The 20,447-nt window shown below is 42.1% G+C and overlaps 2 protein-coding genes across 6 annotated transcripts in view; one reads left to right on the top strand and one right to left on the bottom strand.

Annotated features, from left to right (window-relative positions):
- Positions 1 to 432: 432 nt before the first annotated feature.
- Positions 433 to 20,447, bottom strand: part of FDX2 (ferredoxin 2) — a 151,984-nt gene continuing 131,969 nt past the window's right edge. Inside the window, exons 1-6 of one of the 3 annotated variants that reach the window (XM_075186053.1) lie at positions 12,419 to 12,494; positions 10,920 to 11,205; positions 8,476 to 8,527; positions 7,443 to 7,549; positions 5,261 to 5,348; positions 433 to 516 (exon numbers count right to left, since the gene is read on the bottom strand). In XM_075186053.1, coding sequence (XP_075042154.1) covers positions 450 to 516; positions 5,261 to 5,348; positions 7,443 to 7,549; positions 8,476 to 8,527; positions 10,920 to 11,094 — 489 coding nt within the window. In that variant the 5' untranslated portion in view covers positions 11,095 to 11,205; positions 12,419 to 12,494 and the 3' untranslated portion in view covers positions 433 to 449. Of the gene's footprint in view, positions 517 to 1,087; positions 3,882 to 5,260; positions 5,349 to 7,442; positions 7,550 to 8,475; positions 8,528 to 10,919; positions 11,206 to 12,418; positions 12,495 to 20,447 lie in introns of those variants that run through there. The other 2 variants (XM_075186045.1, XM_075186049.1) reach the window with 2 other exon arrangements.
- The window catches only part of ARK2N (arkadia (RNF111) N-terminal like PKA signaling regulator 2N), a 45,725-nt gene continuing 37,896 nt past the window's right edge, over positions 12,619 to 20,447 (top strand). For 2 of the 3 annotated variants that reach the window (XM_075186037.1, XM_075186032.1), the window contains exons 1-2: positions 12,619 to 12,782; positions 19,332 to 20,151. In XM_075186037.1, coding sequence (XP_075042138.1) covers positions 19,428 to 20,151 — 724 coding nt within the window. In that variant the 5' untranslated portion in view covers positions 12,619 to 12,782; positions 19,332 to 19,427. The remainder of the gene's footprint in view (positions 12,783 to 19,331; positions 20,152 to 20,447) is intronic. The other variant, XM_075186027.1, reaches the window with a different exon arrangement.

Here is a 20,447-nt window from a genome sequence, read left to right on the forward strand (position 1 = left end):
TTGTCTACTGGCAATGCATGCTGGGGCGTGTAGTTTCACAACACCTGGAGGGCCGCAGGTTGGACAGGCCTGTTCTAGGGCAAGTGATAGGTATTTAGGTGTGTGGGGGTTAACAGAGGCTTGTAAATGACATATTGATATTGGGGGGTGTTTTGGTGCTGTGGGGAAATCTGTTTTATATCCTAAGGGCATGGCTTTGTGGTGGCTCTTACTTTGATTAATGTATTGTCACTTATTACTGAAACTAAGGGTAATGTGTGGCTTTTTTGCAGATTAGAGGGTCGCCCCATCTGGCCCTTGCAGGGTAACAGATTACCCATCACTGCTCTAGAGATTGGGATCGTGGCTCTCTCTCGCCATCTGCTGGCCTCAAAATTACAGCAGCAGACTCTGCCCCCCACTGTCCCCTCTGATAACAAGTAATGGACAATACAGTACTGCATGCAACTTTATTTGTCATATAGTTGTACATGGAACATCTTGACCTTTACATCTGAAAACATTGTGTCTAGCAGCCTAGGACAATAACAAATGAAGAAAAAAATATATATGAGAGCTGTATCCACCGCTATAGTGTTTATTATTTTAAAAAACAATTATTCTAACAATAACATGTTGAATTCTCAGTGCCAGAAATACAAAGGCCTCTGTTTACACACTATTTCAACACCTCACCCCACACACATAAAACAATTCTCCTGTTTCATTAAAGATTTGGAGCATAGAGGAACAGATGTAACTTTGGTATAAAGCAGGGATTCCCAATCCGGTACGTGTATCCCCAGGGATACAACAGACAGACTTAAAGGCACTTATATCCATTAACATTGAATAACAGTTTAATATATAGGTAAAGAAAATAATCTATATTAAGGAAAGTAGAGGGGGTATGCGTTAATATTTAAAGACATAAAGGGTTTCTTGGCTTTCAGAATGAAATGTACAAACTTTAACCCATTGTCTGCCCAAAGACTTTTTAGGGCAGATTGAAACGGGCTTTAAATACCATGGGCTGTGCGTTTATGGCATATAGACACGACGGACGTTCACCCGGAGCCACCGAGAGGCTGTTGGCATCGGTTTATTAAATATATTATATAAATTATTGCCAACTTCATCCATGAAGATCTATTCTCACCTGTATGAGGGGGTGCAGTAATTGGTAGGAAATAATTGGGACTATAATCCTGGAAAAAGTATTTTGCTTGTTTTTTTTTTTTTTTGTTTATTTTTAGTGTTTTAGTCTAATCTATATTTTTCTAGTTAATAAAACTATTTAAAAGTTCTTCCAGAAGAAAGCGTTAACTAAAATCTCACTAACGCACATTATTGTCCTTTAACCAGCATGAAGCTACAAAGGGTCATTAAGGTGTACGATGGGTAAATTAATAAACAATTAGGGAAAGTTGATGCAAAAGGTTGAGAAACCTGGTGTAAAAGTCACAATTTGACCAAAGTTATATAATATATAATATTCATAAATATATAATTCACTGCTGTCTTCCAGATCTTAGGACCTAATAGTACCGTCTGTTTCACTGACGGTTATCTCGTCACACTATACTATGTGCCCCCCCCCCCCCAAAAAAAAAACCCCAAGATGTACCACCTACCGACGTCGGACATCTGCACCCACAAGTTTTGGCTGTATCACTAGTAGCCGCCTAGCCAAGATCAGGTCTAGATGCCGATGTACGCAGTGGGGCTTAAAGGCAATGATGAGCCGCCCACCTCTGCTCATTAGGCCGACTGCTAGAGGCCCGAGGTGCTATGTGCCCCTGATGCGGCCTGAGTAGGAGGGGTGCCTAAAAATGCTCATGGGGACCAGGGAGTACATACCACAATTTTTACTTTGCCCTAGACTTTTGGGCGGGTTAATGATCATTTTGTATATTCCTGGCCGAGAGGCTAGGGCCTTAATTGGGAGTATTTATTTATTGAACACTAGAACTTTTTTCATGTTCTTCCATTGTTACGTCTTGTTTTCTGGGGTGTGGGTATAGACCCTTATGGGTGACCCTCGCTCAAAGTTTTTGGGGGCTCCACCCTTATGGTGGGAGCTGAAGAGTCAGTTCCCCTGGTGAAAGCTTCGGTCTACCTAGGGGACAAAGGTGTTGCCTGGCCCTGGCGGTGGGACTGCAGTCCTTGGCCTCATAAGGGTGCTTTTGGCTACGGCAGTTGGGGATATCTAGAGGCCGTCCCTAGCTTTGGCAAAGGGGGGACTGAAGACCCTTGTCCCTCTCTGGGGCCCTTTGGCTCCTGGAGAGGAATGAAGCCCTTTCCCTTGCGGGAAAGGTCCACAATTGCCCAGCACAGTCCCTGCTCTGTGTGATTTGGAGCATGTGTGACCAATAGTCTGACATTGGCTCACAGTCCAGCCATGTAAATGGCATTTTCTTGAAGTCCCTCCTATTTTTGGCACTTGCCACTTTGACGTGTAAATACCCGAACAGGAAGCTGTCGCTCACTTATGTCTTCCATGGGCTACAATGAATGCACTCTCAGGAAATCTTATCGGCAGAGGGAATAGGCCTACAACCCCCCCCCCCCCCCCTCAGGTTACAGTTATTAAGCAGCTGGCTGCATTCAGAATTTATTTTGGAAAGTATATGGAGAGCTTCAGATGTGCTCATTAAACGCCTGTCTAAAAACAAACTATTAAAAACCTCTACTACCTCATTTTCCACAATGCTCTTTCTTGTCGAGAAGATAAAATGTAAGCACTGAACAGGCAACAAACAGTGCCACCTAGTGGCCACAATATCATGAAAATAATAGTAATGACTTTGGAATAAAAATTGGACAACAAATTACCAGGTATAATTTTAGCAGTAAGCGAGAGAGAGGGACTTACTGTAAACACGTTGGATGTATGAATTTCTTTTAATAAAAAGCCGTGTTTTGGTGGACTGAATCAATATATTCATATGAATACAGCCTAGAGGCAAAATACCCATTTATGAGAACGAATATCAATTCAACAGGAACTAGTGACATCTCTGAGGAAGGATTCATTAATTAGAAACTAGCGACCAAGTAAGTGAGGTCACTAGTTGTTAACCGATTGGCAGAATACTGGTTCCTCCCCTTTGTATAAGTGATGAGCAGCAAATTAACTCTTTAATACAAACATATCTGAAAACTTTAATTTACCTACATCATGATGTGACCGTTCCTTTTCTGAGTAAATGACCTGACTTTAGATTCAACGCATTTAAATAAGACCTCTCTATACAACATTTTTAATATTATAGTGTGAAACGGTACCGGTTACCAGAAAGGTTTTGATCTTTAAAAAATATTTATAATATAGTATCAAACAACATTTAAATGTAACAATTCCCCCCCATATATTTTTGCTTTTCCTTTAGTGCATTTTTACATCAAGTATCAACCAAACTGCGTAGAAGATCCGCCACGGTCATTGTGATCGCATTTAATAAATATAAGTGTCTGGCGCCGTCCATCGCTGTTACCAGGGGGCTGAGGAGATCGGTGGTCAGGAAGGGAAGGATTTAATGTGCCCATAAAGTACGGCAGGTTTTATGGTGGAGAGAGGACTTGTGGAAGTAGGGATCCTCCGCTAGAGGAATGCATCGCCTGTTTGTCTCCAGCGTAACAGGAAAGAGTATATAGACAACGCGTTTCACGTCCTACATAGCAGCTAAATTCCCTCTTGTGCGTTATGTGACATATTATCCATGAGCATCTACCAACGAGCCCCTCAATGGGGCTTCGGCACGTGGCCGTCCACGTAAAAGTTTCTCGTTATTTTGGGCAGCGTGAACTCGGCTCCGTTCAGGTCTTTGGTGAGGATGATCTGGCATCCGAGTCTTGAGTTTTCCTGGAGCATTGGAGCCATATCCAGCATGTCGTCTTCCCTGTACAAGCAGAAAGACAATGAGTCTCACCCCGTGGCAATGTCACAGTGACAGATTTTTACGAGCCAGGACCCATAGTGAAACGCGCTTTCAGATGTCTCACCCATTTATTACAAAGATTACTTCTTGTTCAAAAAAAAAAAAGAAAGCTTTGCCCCCACCCATTCACCCAGGGCTGCAGTGGAGCAAACCCAATGTGCTAAACAGTTCACACTTCTTTACAAACCGCTTCTGTCAGCTCTCCTGCCCAGTAAAATGCGCTGTGTGAGCTGATGTACACAAAGGATGCTGGAGTTGAAGAGACTCGCATTGCATATGAAGTCTCCTTCCTCTGTCTCATAATTACTCCAGATAACCTCCTGAGGAAGTCAAAGTGAGTTTAATAGATATTTTTAGACACTCCTCCCACTAGGTTTTTTGTTTGAAAAAAAACTGAGCAAATGAAACCACTAAATATAGCTATTATCTCAGAGGAAGAGCGAAACGCGTTGGCCCTTATTTGAGGATAATTTATGCTTCTTGTCTACCTGACGCTGTAGGTGTCCATTCCTGGAGAAGAATTATAGAACTTGGACTTTACACCTTTATTCCAGATGAGCTCAGTGTAATTTTATTACTATATGTGGATCACTCAATGTTTAATAAATTCTACTACACTAGATCCTGTTCTTTTTGCCTGATATCCACCCGGCGGCTGCCTTCTGAGCCTGATGCTAGAACTACATAGACAGATGAGGATGGAAAATTACTACAGATAATCCTATGTATATGTTCAATTTTATTCCAATCTATTTTAATCTAATGATCATTCTGGGGCCTCACAGCAATGTTCTAATGTTGGAAGGAGGGGAACGCGAGCGCTTAGACTGCATTCTTTTCAAACTGAATTGATCCATATAAGATGACATCTTAATCTCACAAGTAGGTAGGGTAGAATAAAAAAAGATGTATACCCACCCAACCCATCAAAGACCATAACAAAACTATAATTTTACTATTAATTGGGGCAGACAAAAGCCAACGTATATGCTTTACAGCACTGGGGTCACGAGTTCAATGCCCGACCATGGCCTTATCTGTGAGGAGTTTGTATGTTCTCCCCGTGTTTGCGTGGGTTTACTCTGGGTGCTCTGGTTTCCTCCCACACTCCAAAAACATACTGGTAGGTTAATTGGCTGCTAACAAATTGACCCTAGTCTATCTGTGTGTGTGTGTGTTAGGGAATTTAGACTGTAAGCCCCAATGGGGCAGGGACTGATTTGAGTGAGTTCTCTGTAGAGCGCTGCAGAATTAGTGGTGCTATATAAATAAATGGTGATAAAATTTCATGAAATAGGCATATTATTATTATTATTATTAAGTGATCGTGATCAGATTACCTTTCATCCGGCTCAGGAAGTTTATCGAAATACTCCGTGCTCACAAACACGTGGCACGTGGAACAGGCGAGAGACGATTCACAGGCTCCTGTGAGTGATAAATGTTAGCGCAACCAGCACAATTTAATGAAGTAAAAATAAGTATTTAAAATAAGGTGAAGGAGACAATAAACGCAATGTAAAGCTGGGAATATACTGAACAGTGTTTCCCAAATCCAGTCCTCAGGAACCCCTAACAGGGCAGGTTTTACAGATCATCAATGATATAATTATACCACCTATGGATCTGTTACAATGTATCAGTCAGTAATAATTACACCTGGGCTCCCATCAAGGAGATCTGGAAAACATGCACCGTTAGGGCTCCCTAAAGAGTGACTATAGGAAACCCTGCACTGACTTATGTATGCATTATTTCCACAGGAGATGAAAAGTAAAAAAAAAAAATAAATATAAATTTTTATATATATATATATATATATATATATATATATATATATATTATATATATATATATATATATATATATATATATTATATAAAAATAAAAGACTTGGGTATAACCAACATCTGTCCAGGCACACGATACTGACAAAGGTCTACAATCTCAGTGATTATATGGGTATTACCGTAATGTAAGTGTAACAAAAACAAAGAACATTCTATGACGAAAATGCGGTTCGGATCTTGTGACATTTAACAATGACCCCTGACCCCGGCATTACACTTATTAGTCTCTGCTTATCAGCATTTTCTGAGCAACAGATCCCACATGGTGTCAGGGTACACAATACCATAAACCTGCACTCACAAACATCACTGCTAATACCGCAGTTTTATTAAGTCTGCAGAGCTCGTTTACAAGCATTTCATGTAAGTGCAACATTTGCGCTAGACCATGGCAAGTAATCAGCGCAAACGTTTACAGCAGCCGGTGGGATGAGTCGGCAAGATGCACCTTCGATCTGCCTGAACCCCGATTATTTATGCAGGGTGATATGATTATGTAGATGAATGAAGGGATGGATATACCGCATTTGGGGTGTGCACCTTGAAAAGTAGTGGAAGTATTATTGGTCCTAATTTCTTGCTCTTTGTAATGGGCTTATTGTCCAAGGTGGGTGGAGCTTAAATGAACAATACCAACAACAAAAAATAGTTAATGATTCTCGTGGTCATTTTGTAATTTGGAAAACTGTGTTGTATAATAGATCGGTGTTCCATAACGGAGAATGACTGTGCACACTTTCCACATTCACCAACATTCCCAATAATAATCTGATCAATTGATTATTATTGGTCGTCTCCAGGCCATATGCTTCGATATTGGGCCAAATGTCGGATATCTGCTGCTATATGACAGGGTGGTAGGCCAGGATTAGGCATAAATTATAAAACACTGACTAAGTATGGATAACGTTTCAAATGGAATTTAAAAGTATGAAACATAAAAGAAAAGCTATGTTTGACTGCCACCTAGTGGCCGATCAATGGATTTGCAAGAGTAGTCTCTTTGGGTCTCATTTGGGAAACATAAAATCATCTTTACGATAAGATAATGGGTGGAAAGGTGAATTGTTAGGATTTTCCTTGCTGGTGTCAGCAGCGTTTACCACTTCTCATAGGGACTTATTTTGCACCAGCTCTGAACTGGTGGAGATCGTGCGGGTCTTTTAGAGAAAAGCCTATCACACTTTACAGTCGCGTTTGGCACACTGCACCGCTAAAAAGATTTTTCTGCCTTCCCGCAAACCTAGATGCACTTCTAGTTTGTGGAGAGCGGAGGGTAGGAGTGAAACGCGATATGTGGTCTGTCCAAACACTCCAGTGCAATTCCAACACGTTTCGTGCTTCAGAAATGAAGTCCACGTGGTTAAAGAGAATGCAGCCACTTGTTTCACTAGGAACCCATGGAACATCAATTCTTATATTTTCAAGTTTGTATACCCCCCCACCTGCAAAATGTACCAAATACACTGCTTATATCACAGGCATTCTTTCATGGTCTTCACCAATGACTTGATATCTTCTATTCAGAGATGTTTATTGGTGGCCCTTGGATATGACATAACTCTAGTCTGCTCTGTGCATTGAATACAGTTGTATCCACAGAGAGGTTCTGTATCATACCCAAAAGCAATGAAAATAACATCCATACCTAGATTATGTAGAATATACATACCTTCCAGCTCAATGTCATATCTATGGGCTAGGTATAATACGCTTTCCCCGACCTTCCCCTGCACAGGAATCCGCTTGCCGGCCCGGTCTATAAACACAACATCCACTCTGCGATGTGAAGGAGGAAACACAAACACGCACTTATAGAACTAGCGATATACAATGTATGCCCTAAAAAACTTGAAAATTGTCACTTAATAGGAGACGTACGTATGTACAAAACATATATCATGTAGTAGTCACTGGGGGGGATTTAATCCCCCCGAAATAGCGCAGCGTTAAACCTATTACCGTAATTACAGTAGATTTAACCCGGCTTTCTGCCAGCAGCTCAGGGAGCTGTGAGCAAAAAGCCGGTGTTGAATCTACCGTAATAACGGTATATAAGCGTACTATTACCGTAATAACGGTATATAAGCATACTATTACCGTAATAACGGTATATAAGCGTACTATTACCGTAACAACGGTATATAAGCGTACTATTACCGTAATAACGGTATATAAGCATACTATTACCGTAATAACGGTAATAGTGCACAGGCAGCGATACTTTTTACAGTAACGCGGCCAACTGAATTCCCCCCGCTATGTCTAACACCGCCCGCTAAACTGAAGCCTGAGAGTTCTATACCCGAGACACTATATGAGCATTATAAAGGGAGAACAGGTATATTATAGTGCAGGCGGCGTTCTTCTTTAACCTTACATAGATTATATCTGAATGGACTCCCTCTAAACAGGGGAAATTTCTATCTACTCTCTACTACACAACCACTGTTCCCCTAAATTAGTACATTACTGGGGTCCCTCCCAGGGCCTCCGAAGCCTAGGACAGCTGTACCGTACAAACATCAGGGCTTTAAGAGGAGGGCTGTATAAAATATCATTCAAAAGGTGGAGAAAACCCCAAGACAGGTGCATGGACCAGGCTGAGACAACAAGTTTAGTATTTTACTTACACTCAGAGGTGAAAAGGCAGCTGGTTAAAAATAACCCCAATTATCACGATACAGGGAACAACTGGTACTTACATGTCCTCGCTCAGGTCCTTTGTAGCACTGTCCTCGTCAGACTGGGGGGCGGCTAAACACAAACAACACAACCTTCAGCCAAACACAACGTGTGAAAAGTACAAGCCAAAATTAACCACAGCGGGCTCACAATTTACGTAACAATTTACGGTTGGTGACACGAATACGGTTTGTCAGGACGTACTGCATTTGCGTTACATTGGAGGAATAAACACTTAAATACAGAATGACATAGTTTGCCTTGTCTTGTATTTGTTATAAACACTGGGTCATGGGCCTGAAGTAGACTGGTTTACAATGATTTCAAGGTACATGGTCTTCACCAGCTGGCGGGACGGTGGGGTTGGGTACCTGACTCAACGGCAAAGCGTGTTAAGGGCTTAATGCAACTAATGCAGCACGGTGGCTAAGTGGTTAGCACTTCTGCCTCACAGCGCTGGGTCATGAGTTCAATTCCCGACCATGGCCTTATCTGTGTGGAGTTTGTATGTTCTCCCCGTGTTTGCGTGGGTTTCCTCTGGGTCCTCCGGTTTCCTCCCACACTCCAAAAACATACTGGTAGGTTAATTGGCTGCAATCAAAATTGACCCTAGTCTCTCCCTCTCGGTCTGTGTCTGTGTGTGTCTGTGTGTATGTTAGGGAATTTAGACTGTAAGCTCCAATGGGGCAGGGACTGATGTGAATGAGTTCTCTGTACAGCGCTGCGGAATCAGTGGCGCTATATAAATAAATGGTGATGATGATGATGAACCCTTTGTTTGTCAATCACTTTCCCTACAGGACACCCACAATAAACCACTGATCCCTTCCTGTACATTTAAAACTGCGTTTCATTTAGCCGACCAGTTATTAAGATTTTAAACACAGATGCCCACGTGTGAAACACAGATTTTTGAAACCCAAAAAACTATTACAATATTAAACGCCTTAAAATAAACCAATGTTTGATAACAATATCACTGTGCTTATATGGTTACAAAAATAAAGACATCAACCTATATACAGCATAAAGATAGGAGAATGGACAAGTCATAAACTATATTCGACTCCAATAAGAAACTTATTGTGACCTTTAAATACCTTTGAAAAGAAAAGTCTAATTATTTTAAAAAAGACAGAAGTGTCTTAAGAAGTTAGCCCCTTGTCACAGTGGCTCAGTGGTTAGCTCTTCTGCCACTTTATTGCGCTGGGGTCATGATTTAGATTCCTGACCATGGCCTTATCTGTGTGGAGTTTGTATGTTCTCCCTGTGTTTGCGTGGGTTTCCTCCGGGTGCTCCGGTTTCCTCCCACATTCCAAAAACTTACTGGTAGGTTAATTGGTTGCTGACAAAATTAAACCTAGCCTCTCTGTTGGGTGTATTAGGGCATTTAGACTGTAAGCTCCAGTGGAGCAGGGACTAATGTGAATGACAAAAATCTCTTGTACAGCGCTGCGGAATTGGTGGCGCTATATAAATTAATGATGATGATGAAGATTTACTTTACCCTAGAAACTCATGTCCGTTACATACAGTTGTGATTTTAACAACTGTTATTACCTAAAGTGGCGGCAACATGTATAGTCACGTTTGTGAGTTCAAACATTAGGTGACATTGATCTGCCTGTGTGTGGTGAAGTTTTACACAGCAAAACGTGCCAGACAGCACATGGCATAGCTATACCCCGTATACGATGTTGCACAATTATATATTGTAGAAAAATAATTGGTGTACCTGCGCTGACAGAAAAAAGGAGCTGCCCTCTATAATCCTGCACACAATCCACTATAATGTGCTCTAAATTATAAAATGGGGGTGGGCAGCACGGTGGCGTAGTGGTTAGCACTTCTGCCTTACAGCACTGGGGTCATGAGTTCAATTCCCGACCATGACCTTATCTGTAAAGAGTTTGGATGTTCTCCCCATGTTTGCGTGGGTTTCCTCCGGGTGCTCCGGTTTCCTCCCACACTCCAAAAACATACTGGTAGGTTATTTGGCTGCTAGCAAATTGACCCTAATCTGTGTCTGTGTCTCTGTCTGTGTGTGTCTGTGTGTTAGGGAATTTAGACTGTAAGCCCCAATGGGGCAGGGACTGACGTGAGTGAGTTCTCTGTACAGCGCTGCGGAATTAGTGGCGCTATATAAATTAATGGTGATGATGATGATGATAAAATAAAAAAAATCTGGAATTAGAGTTGGCGCTTCTAACACAAAATATATATCAGAAAACCATACGAAAGTTTTCTGATATATTTTTTGTGTTAGAAGCTCCAACTGCAATTCCAGATTTTTTTATTTCACAATTATATATTGGCTTTTAAATATATAGCAATTACCAAAAGTGGTTTTTAAAGTCCACCAAAATACTACAAGCTAACATAACTTTCACAGACTACAATGGAATCTGCTGGTGAAAATTACAAAGACCAATATATAAATTTACCAGTAGAATCACTTCTTTACCTGTAGTGCAGAAGGTCCGGCTCCCATCCTCCTCACTCTTCGTCTGCAGCTTTCCCGGACTGTGTTGTCTGAGGTTTGCGGAAACCTGTGATATCCTGGAGAAGACATTCTTCCTGAAACACCAAGAGCCAAACCCTCCAGCCCTCATCCCTCTTCTTATCAGAGAGACGGCCATCGCCCATCGGGGTTCAACAGAGCTGAGCTTCCAAACTCAGGTCTCTTCCAAAAAAAATTATACACCTCAAAGAATCCAGGTTCTTAGTGGGGCTATCAGGACTCACCAGACCTGAGAGAATAAATGTATATTATTACTTCAGCCAAAGGAAGCACTCGGTGGCCAAAACAGGTCTCAATTCATATTAGTCAGTGGACTGAGGGTGTGATTAGAGAAAGAGCGGATATTAAAAACAAGAATAAATAAAAAGCAGTTCTAGGAGTAGATTTACTAAAACTTCTAAAAAAAAAAAGGAAACATGGAGGTGTTGCCCATAGCAACCAGATTCTAGCGTTCATTTTCTAGACTGTACTAGGAGGCATGACAGGTAGAATCTGAATGGTTGCTATGGGCAACACCTCCACTTTTAAGAAGCTTTAGTAAATCTACCCCCAGGATTTCATACATAGGAGAGAATGCAGCTAGAATCCATAGAGTATGGGTGTTTTATTGTTCTATTCAAGACCATGGCCTTATCTGTGTGGAGTTTGTATGTTCTCCCCGTGTTTGCGTGGGTTTCCTCCAGGTGCTCCGGTTTCCTCCAACACTCCATAAACATACTGGTAGGTTAATTGGCTGCTATCAAATTGACCCTAGTGTGTGTGTGTGTGTGTGTGTTGTAGGGAATTTAGACTGTAAGCTTCAATGGGGCAGCGACTGATGTGAATGAGTTGTCTGCACAGCGCTGCGGAATCGGTGGCGCTATATAAATAAATGGTGATGATGATGATGTAGCTAGAATCCATAGAATATGGGGTCCTGGGTGTTTTTGTTTTTTTGTTTACAGACCCTTTTCCTCCTTTCTTATTTGGAATATTATTATCCCAGACCAAAAACTCCCCCAGAATACAAAGTGATACATTGTTTTATCAAAGATGTCACCGTCATTTCCTAATTTCTTCATGTATTTAGTTTTCTGTATTTTGGGCTATTGCCAAATAACAAACAGAGACCAATCAATGCTACAAACTCCCCTGAAGGTTAATGTAATGGATTTAATGCAGCATAAATCAATGAGGTAGAGCATTGAGGTTTCCATGGAAGCAGGGGGGCTGATAGTAGTCAGTAAACTTACTGACAGTCATATTCTGTGACTATCTCCCTGCTCAGCCAGTAATGTATAGGTTAGTTAGATGTCAGAGCAGCATAGTGTAAGAGTGACAGGGGCAACAGGGAGCTTAAAGGGTGGGAACATATAGACAAGATGGACATTGCTCTGTGCACAGCTAGACCCCCACAGACAGTCCCCCCAACACACATGTCACCCAAAACACCCCTCACTCACCTGCACCCGCTACTTCCGGTGTCTCGCCCTGCCACCTCCAATATGGCGGCTCCTTCTACGTCATAGAGCCGGCGGCCAGACCGTAGCTCTGTACAACCATAGAGAGGAAGACTCTCGCTCACGAATGCATTGTGTCCTCCCGCTCCGCCCCTTTTGTCCCTCTTCCCCCATTGGTGGAGGCGGAGCAGTCCCCGCCCCTTCCCGCCTGCAGCGGAAGTGACGCCAGCAGCGGAGTTGTGAGCGGCACTGCGATGACATCTTGGCGCTAGGGTGGCCGGCTGGTGAGACGGGAGAGGTCGGGGGGATGCACCAGGCCGCTGCTCCACGGAGGAGGGGGCCCGGGCACTGACTGACCGCCGAGCCGGTGAGTGAGCGGTGAGAGGGCTCAGGTTAGGCCCAGGGCCGGCGGCTTATATGGGGCATGAGGCCTGTGCCGAGGGGGGGCCCGCGTCCTCCGGAGACATCCATCCCCTCCACCCCCACTCACCAGGGACATCCATGTATCCCACTGTCATCCCTCCTCCCTGGGGATACTCATCCACCCCCACATCCGGGGTATCTGGTAATACAGAGTGTGAGCTCCTCTGGGACAGTGACTGATGGGGGTGATGAGATATTACTACACACTGTAACTTAAGAAGTAATTTATATAGATGTAAGACTTTCCTCTGGTCTCCAAACCTTCAAGCGTTCTCTGAAAACCCAGCTCTTCAGGCAAGCTTATAATATTTCTCAACCACCCTCTTAATCTCCCCTAAACATTTCTGATCCCTGTCATCATAGAAGTGGGGTTTCTGTAGTGTGTAAGATATATACATTATAGCAGCAGGTGTGGAAGTTGGGGGGGGGTGGTGGTGCAGTATAGATACCAGCAGGACTGAGCATGGCACTTGCAGTAAGCAGGTGCTGGGAAAAGGGGTCTTTAATCTGACATTTCAATTCCTAATGTCATCGTTATCAAGGATGTAAGTGAATAAAATGGATTAAAGACCGCCCCTCTCAATACCTGCTGGGAGTGCCTGTCCCCCTCATCTCTGTGTGTGTGTGTGTGTGTATATATATATATATATATCGATATATATATATATATATATATATATATATATATATATATGATTTGCGTTTGTGAATGTCACTGTTATATATTGCATCAACCTCCATAGTGCCTGGGGTGACTACTAAATACACCCATACATGTGTAAGATACCCATATACTATATAGAACCAGTGGTCTCATGTATCCACCCTGATTGCTGTCTTTCTGTTAGTGCATTATATGTCTAGCAGGTTCTATGGGGCATATTCAATTGTTGGTGGAAACGGCAAAAATCTCACGCTCCGCGCACTATTACCATTTTTACGGTAGTTTTCTCGCTGGATTTCAGCTCCCTGAGCTGAAATCCAGCTTACTAGTACCGTAATAACCACAATAGTTTTAACGCTGCGGGGATTCGGAAGAATTGAATATACCCCTATGAGTATATACTGTATTGAAGCAGTAAAAGCTTGGTTTATATGGAATAGAGAACTGTCTGGGTCACTGGATGTGTTTACGTGTCATATACATCGCATTGTTTTTGTGATATATTTCTGTGTGTTCAGTGTTGTACCAATGTCACAGAACAACTGGTTTAATCTGTCTCCATATGTGGAACACATCACTTGCTGCAGAAACAGATTAAAGCATAAGTCAGAAGAGGTGCTATAAAGAGGGTGATGTGTAATGTAATTAGTATTTTAATTCTATTAATTTTGGATGCACTTTAATGCAGATAATCTGTTGTTAAACAGTGCTCCCCATCTATACCACCCCTTTATACTATGTGTTGCTCACATGGATTGGTATCTGAACTGTACATGTTGATTACATCTTTTATTCCCAATGTGGACTTTTCTCTACACTCTTATTTTTATGAGCAGAACCTTATTTTTTTTTCATTCTTCTCTCCAAAATCACATTGAAGATGTTGTCTTGTTACACCTTTAAACTCCTCTGATTCCACTCCAGCCCCTGGCTGTTTGCAGCAGACCAATGAGGAAAATAAAACTGAAACTAAGTTTTAACAATAAGAATAAAAGTAATTCATTATTTTAATTTCTCCTGATCCTCTAAGTCAGAGGTGCATATATGGAACTGTTCCACTGATAACTGTAGAAGACATGTTGCCCAAATCAGCCAGTTAGATGCTTGAATTTATTTCGTAAACTACTAGAAATATCTTCTTGTGATATGGACAAGATCAACCTTTCCTGAGCACGAACCACACATTTTTCATACTGTAGTAATATTTTCGAGCATTTTAGTCTCCAATTTGCAAGTCTTTAATTTCCTAATGGTAATATCCACTATTTATAGTGATGTTCCACTGGTGCTTTTCACTTCACATTTAAATCACTGTTTGTAAATGCTCTAAATTGAAATAATTTATTTCTGTCAGTAAAAGGATGTCACGTGGGCTTTTAATAGCTTAGTGGCTTTCAAAACTGACAATCTCCAAAGCCCTTATATCGCTCTAAAGTTGAAATGTATTACATGGGAGCAGACGGTTACCCAGAGTGTTTCGGAGAGCTCAGTCATCGTCTGTGAGCTTTAAAAGCACCGCGCTTCTCCCAATGCAATAAAACGCTATGAATTGGGACACGACTGTTAAAAATGTTGACACAAGTCTGCTATTTGTAAATATTAAATGCTTCCCCATTTAAGTTGGCTTTATTTGATGTCTGTTAAATTTTAAAGTATACGGTCAGTATTATTACACTGTTGGACTAGAATCCATTTAAATTTCTGAAGCGGTCACCAACCTCGTTTCTGTTTGGCAGAGTACTTGTGTCCCTCCATTTCTTAGCAACTGTTTTTAAGAAGCACAATCCTAGTTTTCAACTCTGGTATTTGGGATATGCTTTTTTTTTTTTTAATATGTACTTTGGTTAATATGGTCACACAGTGGTTAGCATTGCTGTGCCTCAGCACTGGGAGTCATGAGTTCGATTCCTTCAAGCGCCTATCTGTGTGGAGTTTGTATGTTCTTCACATGTTTGCATGGGTTTCCTCCAACAGTCCAAAAACATACTGGTAGGTAAATTGGCTAGTGTGTGTGGTAGGGAGTTTAGATTGTGAGCTTCAGTGGGGTAGGGACAGACGGGAATGGTAACATGTACTGTACTCTGTGCAGAGCTTTGTAGCATAAATAAACAATAATATAATTTTCTGATGGTAAGCGGTGTGTCTGCATGGACAGTGTAGGTAGGCCCTTTGCTAGTCGGATGTCCTGTCTCTCAGCATGTATCTCTGTAATCATTGAGTGTTGTCCAAGTCCTGAGATGTATTGTTTCATGAATGTAAAATTGCATAGACAGAAACTTAGTATTAGTAACATACGGGACAGTTATGACCATACATGTGGTTGTTCTATCCCCTCTGTGAACCATCTCCCAATCAGCGGTTACTTACCCAAGTGTCAGAAATCCTGTGGCTCAGAATGTTTATGGTGGGTGTGTGATCCATTATTGAGGTGCAGGAAATGAGTATATCCTGAATAGAGGATGGAGATTGGCCTTGTACATTGAATATTCATCCATTTTTGTTTCTACCCGGTGGATACAGTCTCGGAAACGCTGAGATGCTCAGTGTTGTCATGGATCTATTTTGGGAGTGTTGGCTACTTGGCTCCTGCAACTAAATGTCTTATCTGGTCTGGACAGAACTGGTCAATCTCTTGTTTATTTATTATATTGCAACTTCTAGTATATTTGTTAAATGATGTATCTATACATATTGGAAGAGTTCTGATTATTTGACTCGGATATAAGAAAACCGTTCCTTGTCCATGGGTGCTTTGGCCAAGTCTCTCTGTGTATTGGTCAGGCCTAGTTCATAAGAGACTCCACAGCATATGAATTTGGGAAAACGAAATTACTCATTTCTTACATCTGATTGCTCCTTTACAGACTTATGAATTTATTGGCATTTATTTGCAAATTACTTAAAACTGACCTCTCTGTAGTGCGTAGGTCAATTTGTTATATGTGACCCTTCAAGTTTCTAGTGAAACCATAGGATGCGTTTTGAGTATTGACTTAACCCACAATGGCTGATCCAGTGTTTGTAGTACCGGTACTGCGGTACCTGACTTTTATAAAGTTAATGGTTGGCTCCTTAAAATATCCTGCTAGTTTATAGATTTGCCTGAATGGCTCCTAATTGCAACATTTTGTCTACCCCAGATGAGTGTGCACGCTCAAATGACAACATAATATTATATTGGTGGCATTTTGTCATTAGACAGTTGTTTTATTTTTGTTTTTTTATAATGCAAAATGTAGAATAATGGCTCACGCTGTTCTCCTTGGAAAATTTTATCCATCACCTGCTGTGATAGTGTTGTAGCAGGTTTATTTTCCAAATAAAAGTTTGGAAAAGCTACTGCTTGTACAGTCCGTTTTGTCCTAATGTGAGACACTGAAATTACCTAGAAGGTAGCTTCCATTCGGTAGCTAGTTTTACACTTGCTGGTATAATGCAGCTTTAAATAGCATTTAGCACATTTGTAGACGTTTTGGCCTCCGCTTAACATCACACGCATCAAGAGATATCACTTCTGAAAATAGGAAACCGAGCAGATTAGCTAATTGAACTGTGCCCGCTTCACTCTGTGCAGTGGCTGCAATACAACTCTCACTGTTAATGTTTTATAAAGGAAATACTCCCTCCTCGTCCATACTTCTCCACGGGCAGCATCAGTGTCCCTCTGGCTGCGACGGTTGTGTTTCTGGAGTGTATTTATTTCACGAAACCCAGAGCTTGTAACCTTATGTCTCTTCTCACATTCCCACAATGCCTTAATGCGGTATCTTGTACTCCCAGCTGCCAATAGTGAGAGAGCAGCCTGCTTATATTACCCACTCCGTCCCAGCTCCTGCAGTTTGTTCGTTTTATTGCACTCGGACATTGAGATCATCCTATACGTGCCAAGATGAGCGTGTTGGTTTTTTTTTTTCCCCTAGGTGCCAAAGATTCTTGTGATTCCTAAAGCACTCACTTATTCCAGATTTGTTTTTACCAACACATGAAGCTCTAGAATTCCCCACCTTATCTTCACTTGGCTCTTCCTGAACTTCTATCTTTATATTTCTAATTGACCGATAATTTGGTCAACTGATGTCTCCCCCTGCTGTGCTCATACTTTGCACTTCTTCAGTATTGCAGCTTTTCCTGTTCTCCAGCTTTTGCATAAATATCCACCTCTTGTTTCCTCTCCCCCCATCCCACCAAATTATATTTAATAGAACAAGTGTCGCTTTTGGAAATGGGAAAACCCTGCCTAACTTGTTTAGTTAGCAAGATACATTTCCGGCAGGTCTGCTAGAGAGAGAATATTCTATGGTATTGGATGCAGTCACTGCTGATGGCCCCTTCTCACCCATTGTCGGCAGTTTTAAAGTCGTTGGTGCAGATAGCTTTACATGCCGAGGTTTTCTAAACGGCCGACACTGGGTAGATGACAGAGGCAAAGGTGGACTTTGTAGTTTCATGAAAAGTATAAACCTATAGCCCTTACTCTTCCCTATATACCACTCAGTGTGGAGTACAATTGCCAAGAGAATTGTGATTCTTTTTATATTGACTTAGGATTGACTAGTGATGTGTTCTAACATTGAATGATGAAATATTTCCTGCCGCGTAATCCCAGTGTTACGTCTGGCTTGTCGTAAACCATTTGCCCTATTTTGGAAGCGTTGGGAAGCTGGGAATTCCTGCTTGCTTGACCTTGCTTTGTAGCGTCTGCAATCATCCAGTGCAATATCTGCTTTTATATTTCTATATTATCACTGGTGTTTTTCATCAGAATTTAGAAAGATGCTTTATCTTCTATTGTGTTATCTAATTTCCTCTTCTAGAAGTAGATGATCTAGATTCAGAGTGACATGACAATATATTCCTGCAGGGTTCTGTGAACAGCCAGGCTTATGGTAGATCTATAATCCTATTGAGTGCATATGCGGTCAGTCTAAGCTAGCGTGTTGGCAGTTTTCTTGTAGTACCGTGTCCTCACTCAGTGTGTGAAATACATATACAGACTCCTTCACTCAAGCAGTTGCTGTAGTTACTGTGAGAGCAGAAACCCACTACTGTCGCCTAATGACTCACTTCCCCCAGGGGAGTTTTTAACTGCTTGTCTATAAGTCCTAGCATGTGCAGATTAATGTACACAGCACAGTTGTCGGGGCTGGTGGTGACAGACAGTTTATACCCTGTTACCGCACAAGGAGATACGTTAACCAGTTTCCTGCTATTCAGTTTCATCGCTTGATAGAATCCTTTCTGATGTCTGACACATACGTCTTAACCTAGGTCAGGCCCTGGTCTGTTGACCTTTCAGGCACAAGTGTCTACTAGAGTAACTTTGTCCTGCTGGACTGTTATGTTTACCCACTCAGATGAGCCAATTATCTATGCAATAAATAAGATTAGCAACTATCTGCCACAAAGTTGTTTTAGGCCTTTAAAGGGGTGCAACCAAACTTTATTTGTTTCAAATCCTTCCCTCACCCCGACTAGTACAACTTGGAATGACCTTTACTTAAGTTTCCTCATACCTGGTGCAGCGCGCTCAGTCTCTTCTCCAGTGCCTAGAGAGTTTTCACAGTAAACGGGACTTGTACCTCGCTGTACAAGTTCTTTATTTAAAAGAAAATTCTCCAGCCACAGAGACCTGGAGAATGGATGACGCAGAACTGTCCCAGGGAATGGATGCTGTGTTTTTACAAGATGGTTGAGATCAGGGTTTTGGAAACAAGTTGTATTACTTTTAACAGCTTAACACCCCATTGTCAATTTTTTTAAGAAGTCTTATTCCGTAGCCCCTTTTATAATGAGCTTCACTAAGGTTCTTGTTTTTTCCCCTTCTTCCAGTACATGCCAGTATTTGCTACTATTTAGCAACGTGACGAGAAGTCTTCCAGATTTGTGCTCCATGATTTGAAGACCGGTGGAGATTGCATATTTGACATGAAGATGGAGGTGGTCGCAAAGGATGAACAGCTCCGAGATTCTGAAGTGCCTCCTCACGTCGCCCAACAGAAAGCGGACTCTCAGGCTGAAGAAGGACCTCTGGATCTTCAGCCACCTTCTCTGAAGGATGGCGCCCAAGATGTCCCAGACTCTTCCGGACTTTCTTCAATGCCTTGCCTGCTGATGGAGCTGAGAAGGGACTCGTCGGAGTCTCAGCTAGCGTCTACTGAAAGCGACAAGCCGACAACCGGCCGGGTGTACGAGAGCGACTCTTCAAACCACTGCATGCTTTCCCCTTCATCCAGCGGACACTTGGCCGACTCGGACACCTTGTCTTCCGCGGAAGAAAACGAGCCGCGGCGCACCGAAGCAATAACCGAAGGCTGCGACACTGCCGGTCAAGGAGCTGCCGTGGCTCGCAAGTCCAGGAGGTCCCGGTCAGAGAGCGAAACGTCCACTATGGCGGCCAAGAAAAACCGCCAGTCCAGCGACAAGCAAAATGGCAGAGTTCCCAAAATCAAAGGTCACAGAAGCCAAAAGCACAAAGAGAGAATTAGGCTATTGAGGCAGAAGAGAGAGGCGGCTGCTCGCAAGAAGTACAACCTGCTTCAGGACAGTAGTACCAGCGACAGCGACCTCACCTGCGACTCGAGTACAAGCTCTTCAGACGACGACGAGGAGGTTTCAGGGAGCAGTAAGACAATCACAGCGGAGATTCCAGGTAAAAATATACCCCCCGGCCTATACTGGTTTCTAGCTAGGCAGCATGGAATGCAGGAAGAAAGGTCTAATATTCTAACGTGTTTATTGCATGGTGCTTGTCTATGCATTGATGTCTATTGTAAACGTGATAGAGAGAAATATTAAGGTTTATTCTTAGAAATAACCTGTTCGGCTTACTTGCTGTGTAAAATAATCCTGATGTGAAGATGATAACTTCCTGAAAGGCCTGTCCAATATGCAATGTTTATAGAAGTTTGCAGGCCTTGTTTTGTTCATTGGTCCCAATTTTTATTC

The sequence above is a fragment of the Mixophyes fleayi genome, chromosome 1 (genome assembly GCF_038048845.1).
Source record: "Mixophyes fleayi isolate aMixFle1 chromosome 1, aMixFle1.hap1, whole genome shotgun sequence".
Taxonomy (NCBI): Eukaryota; Metazoa; Chordata; class Amphibia; order Anura; family Limnodynastidae; genus Mixophyes; species Mixophyes fleayi.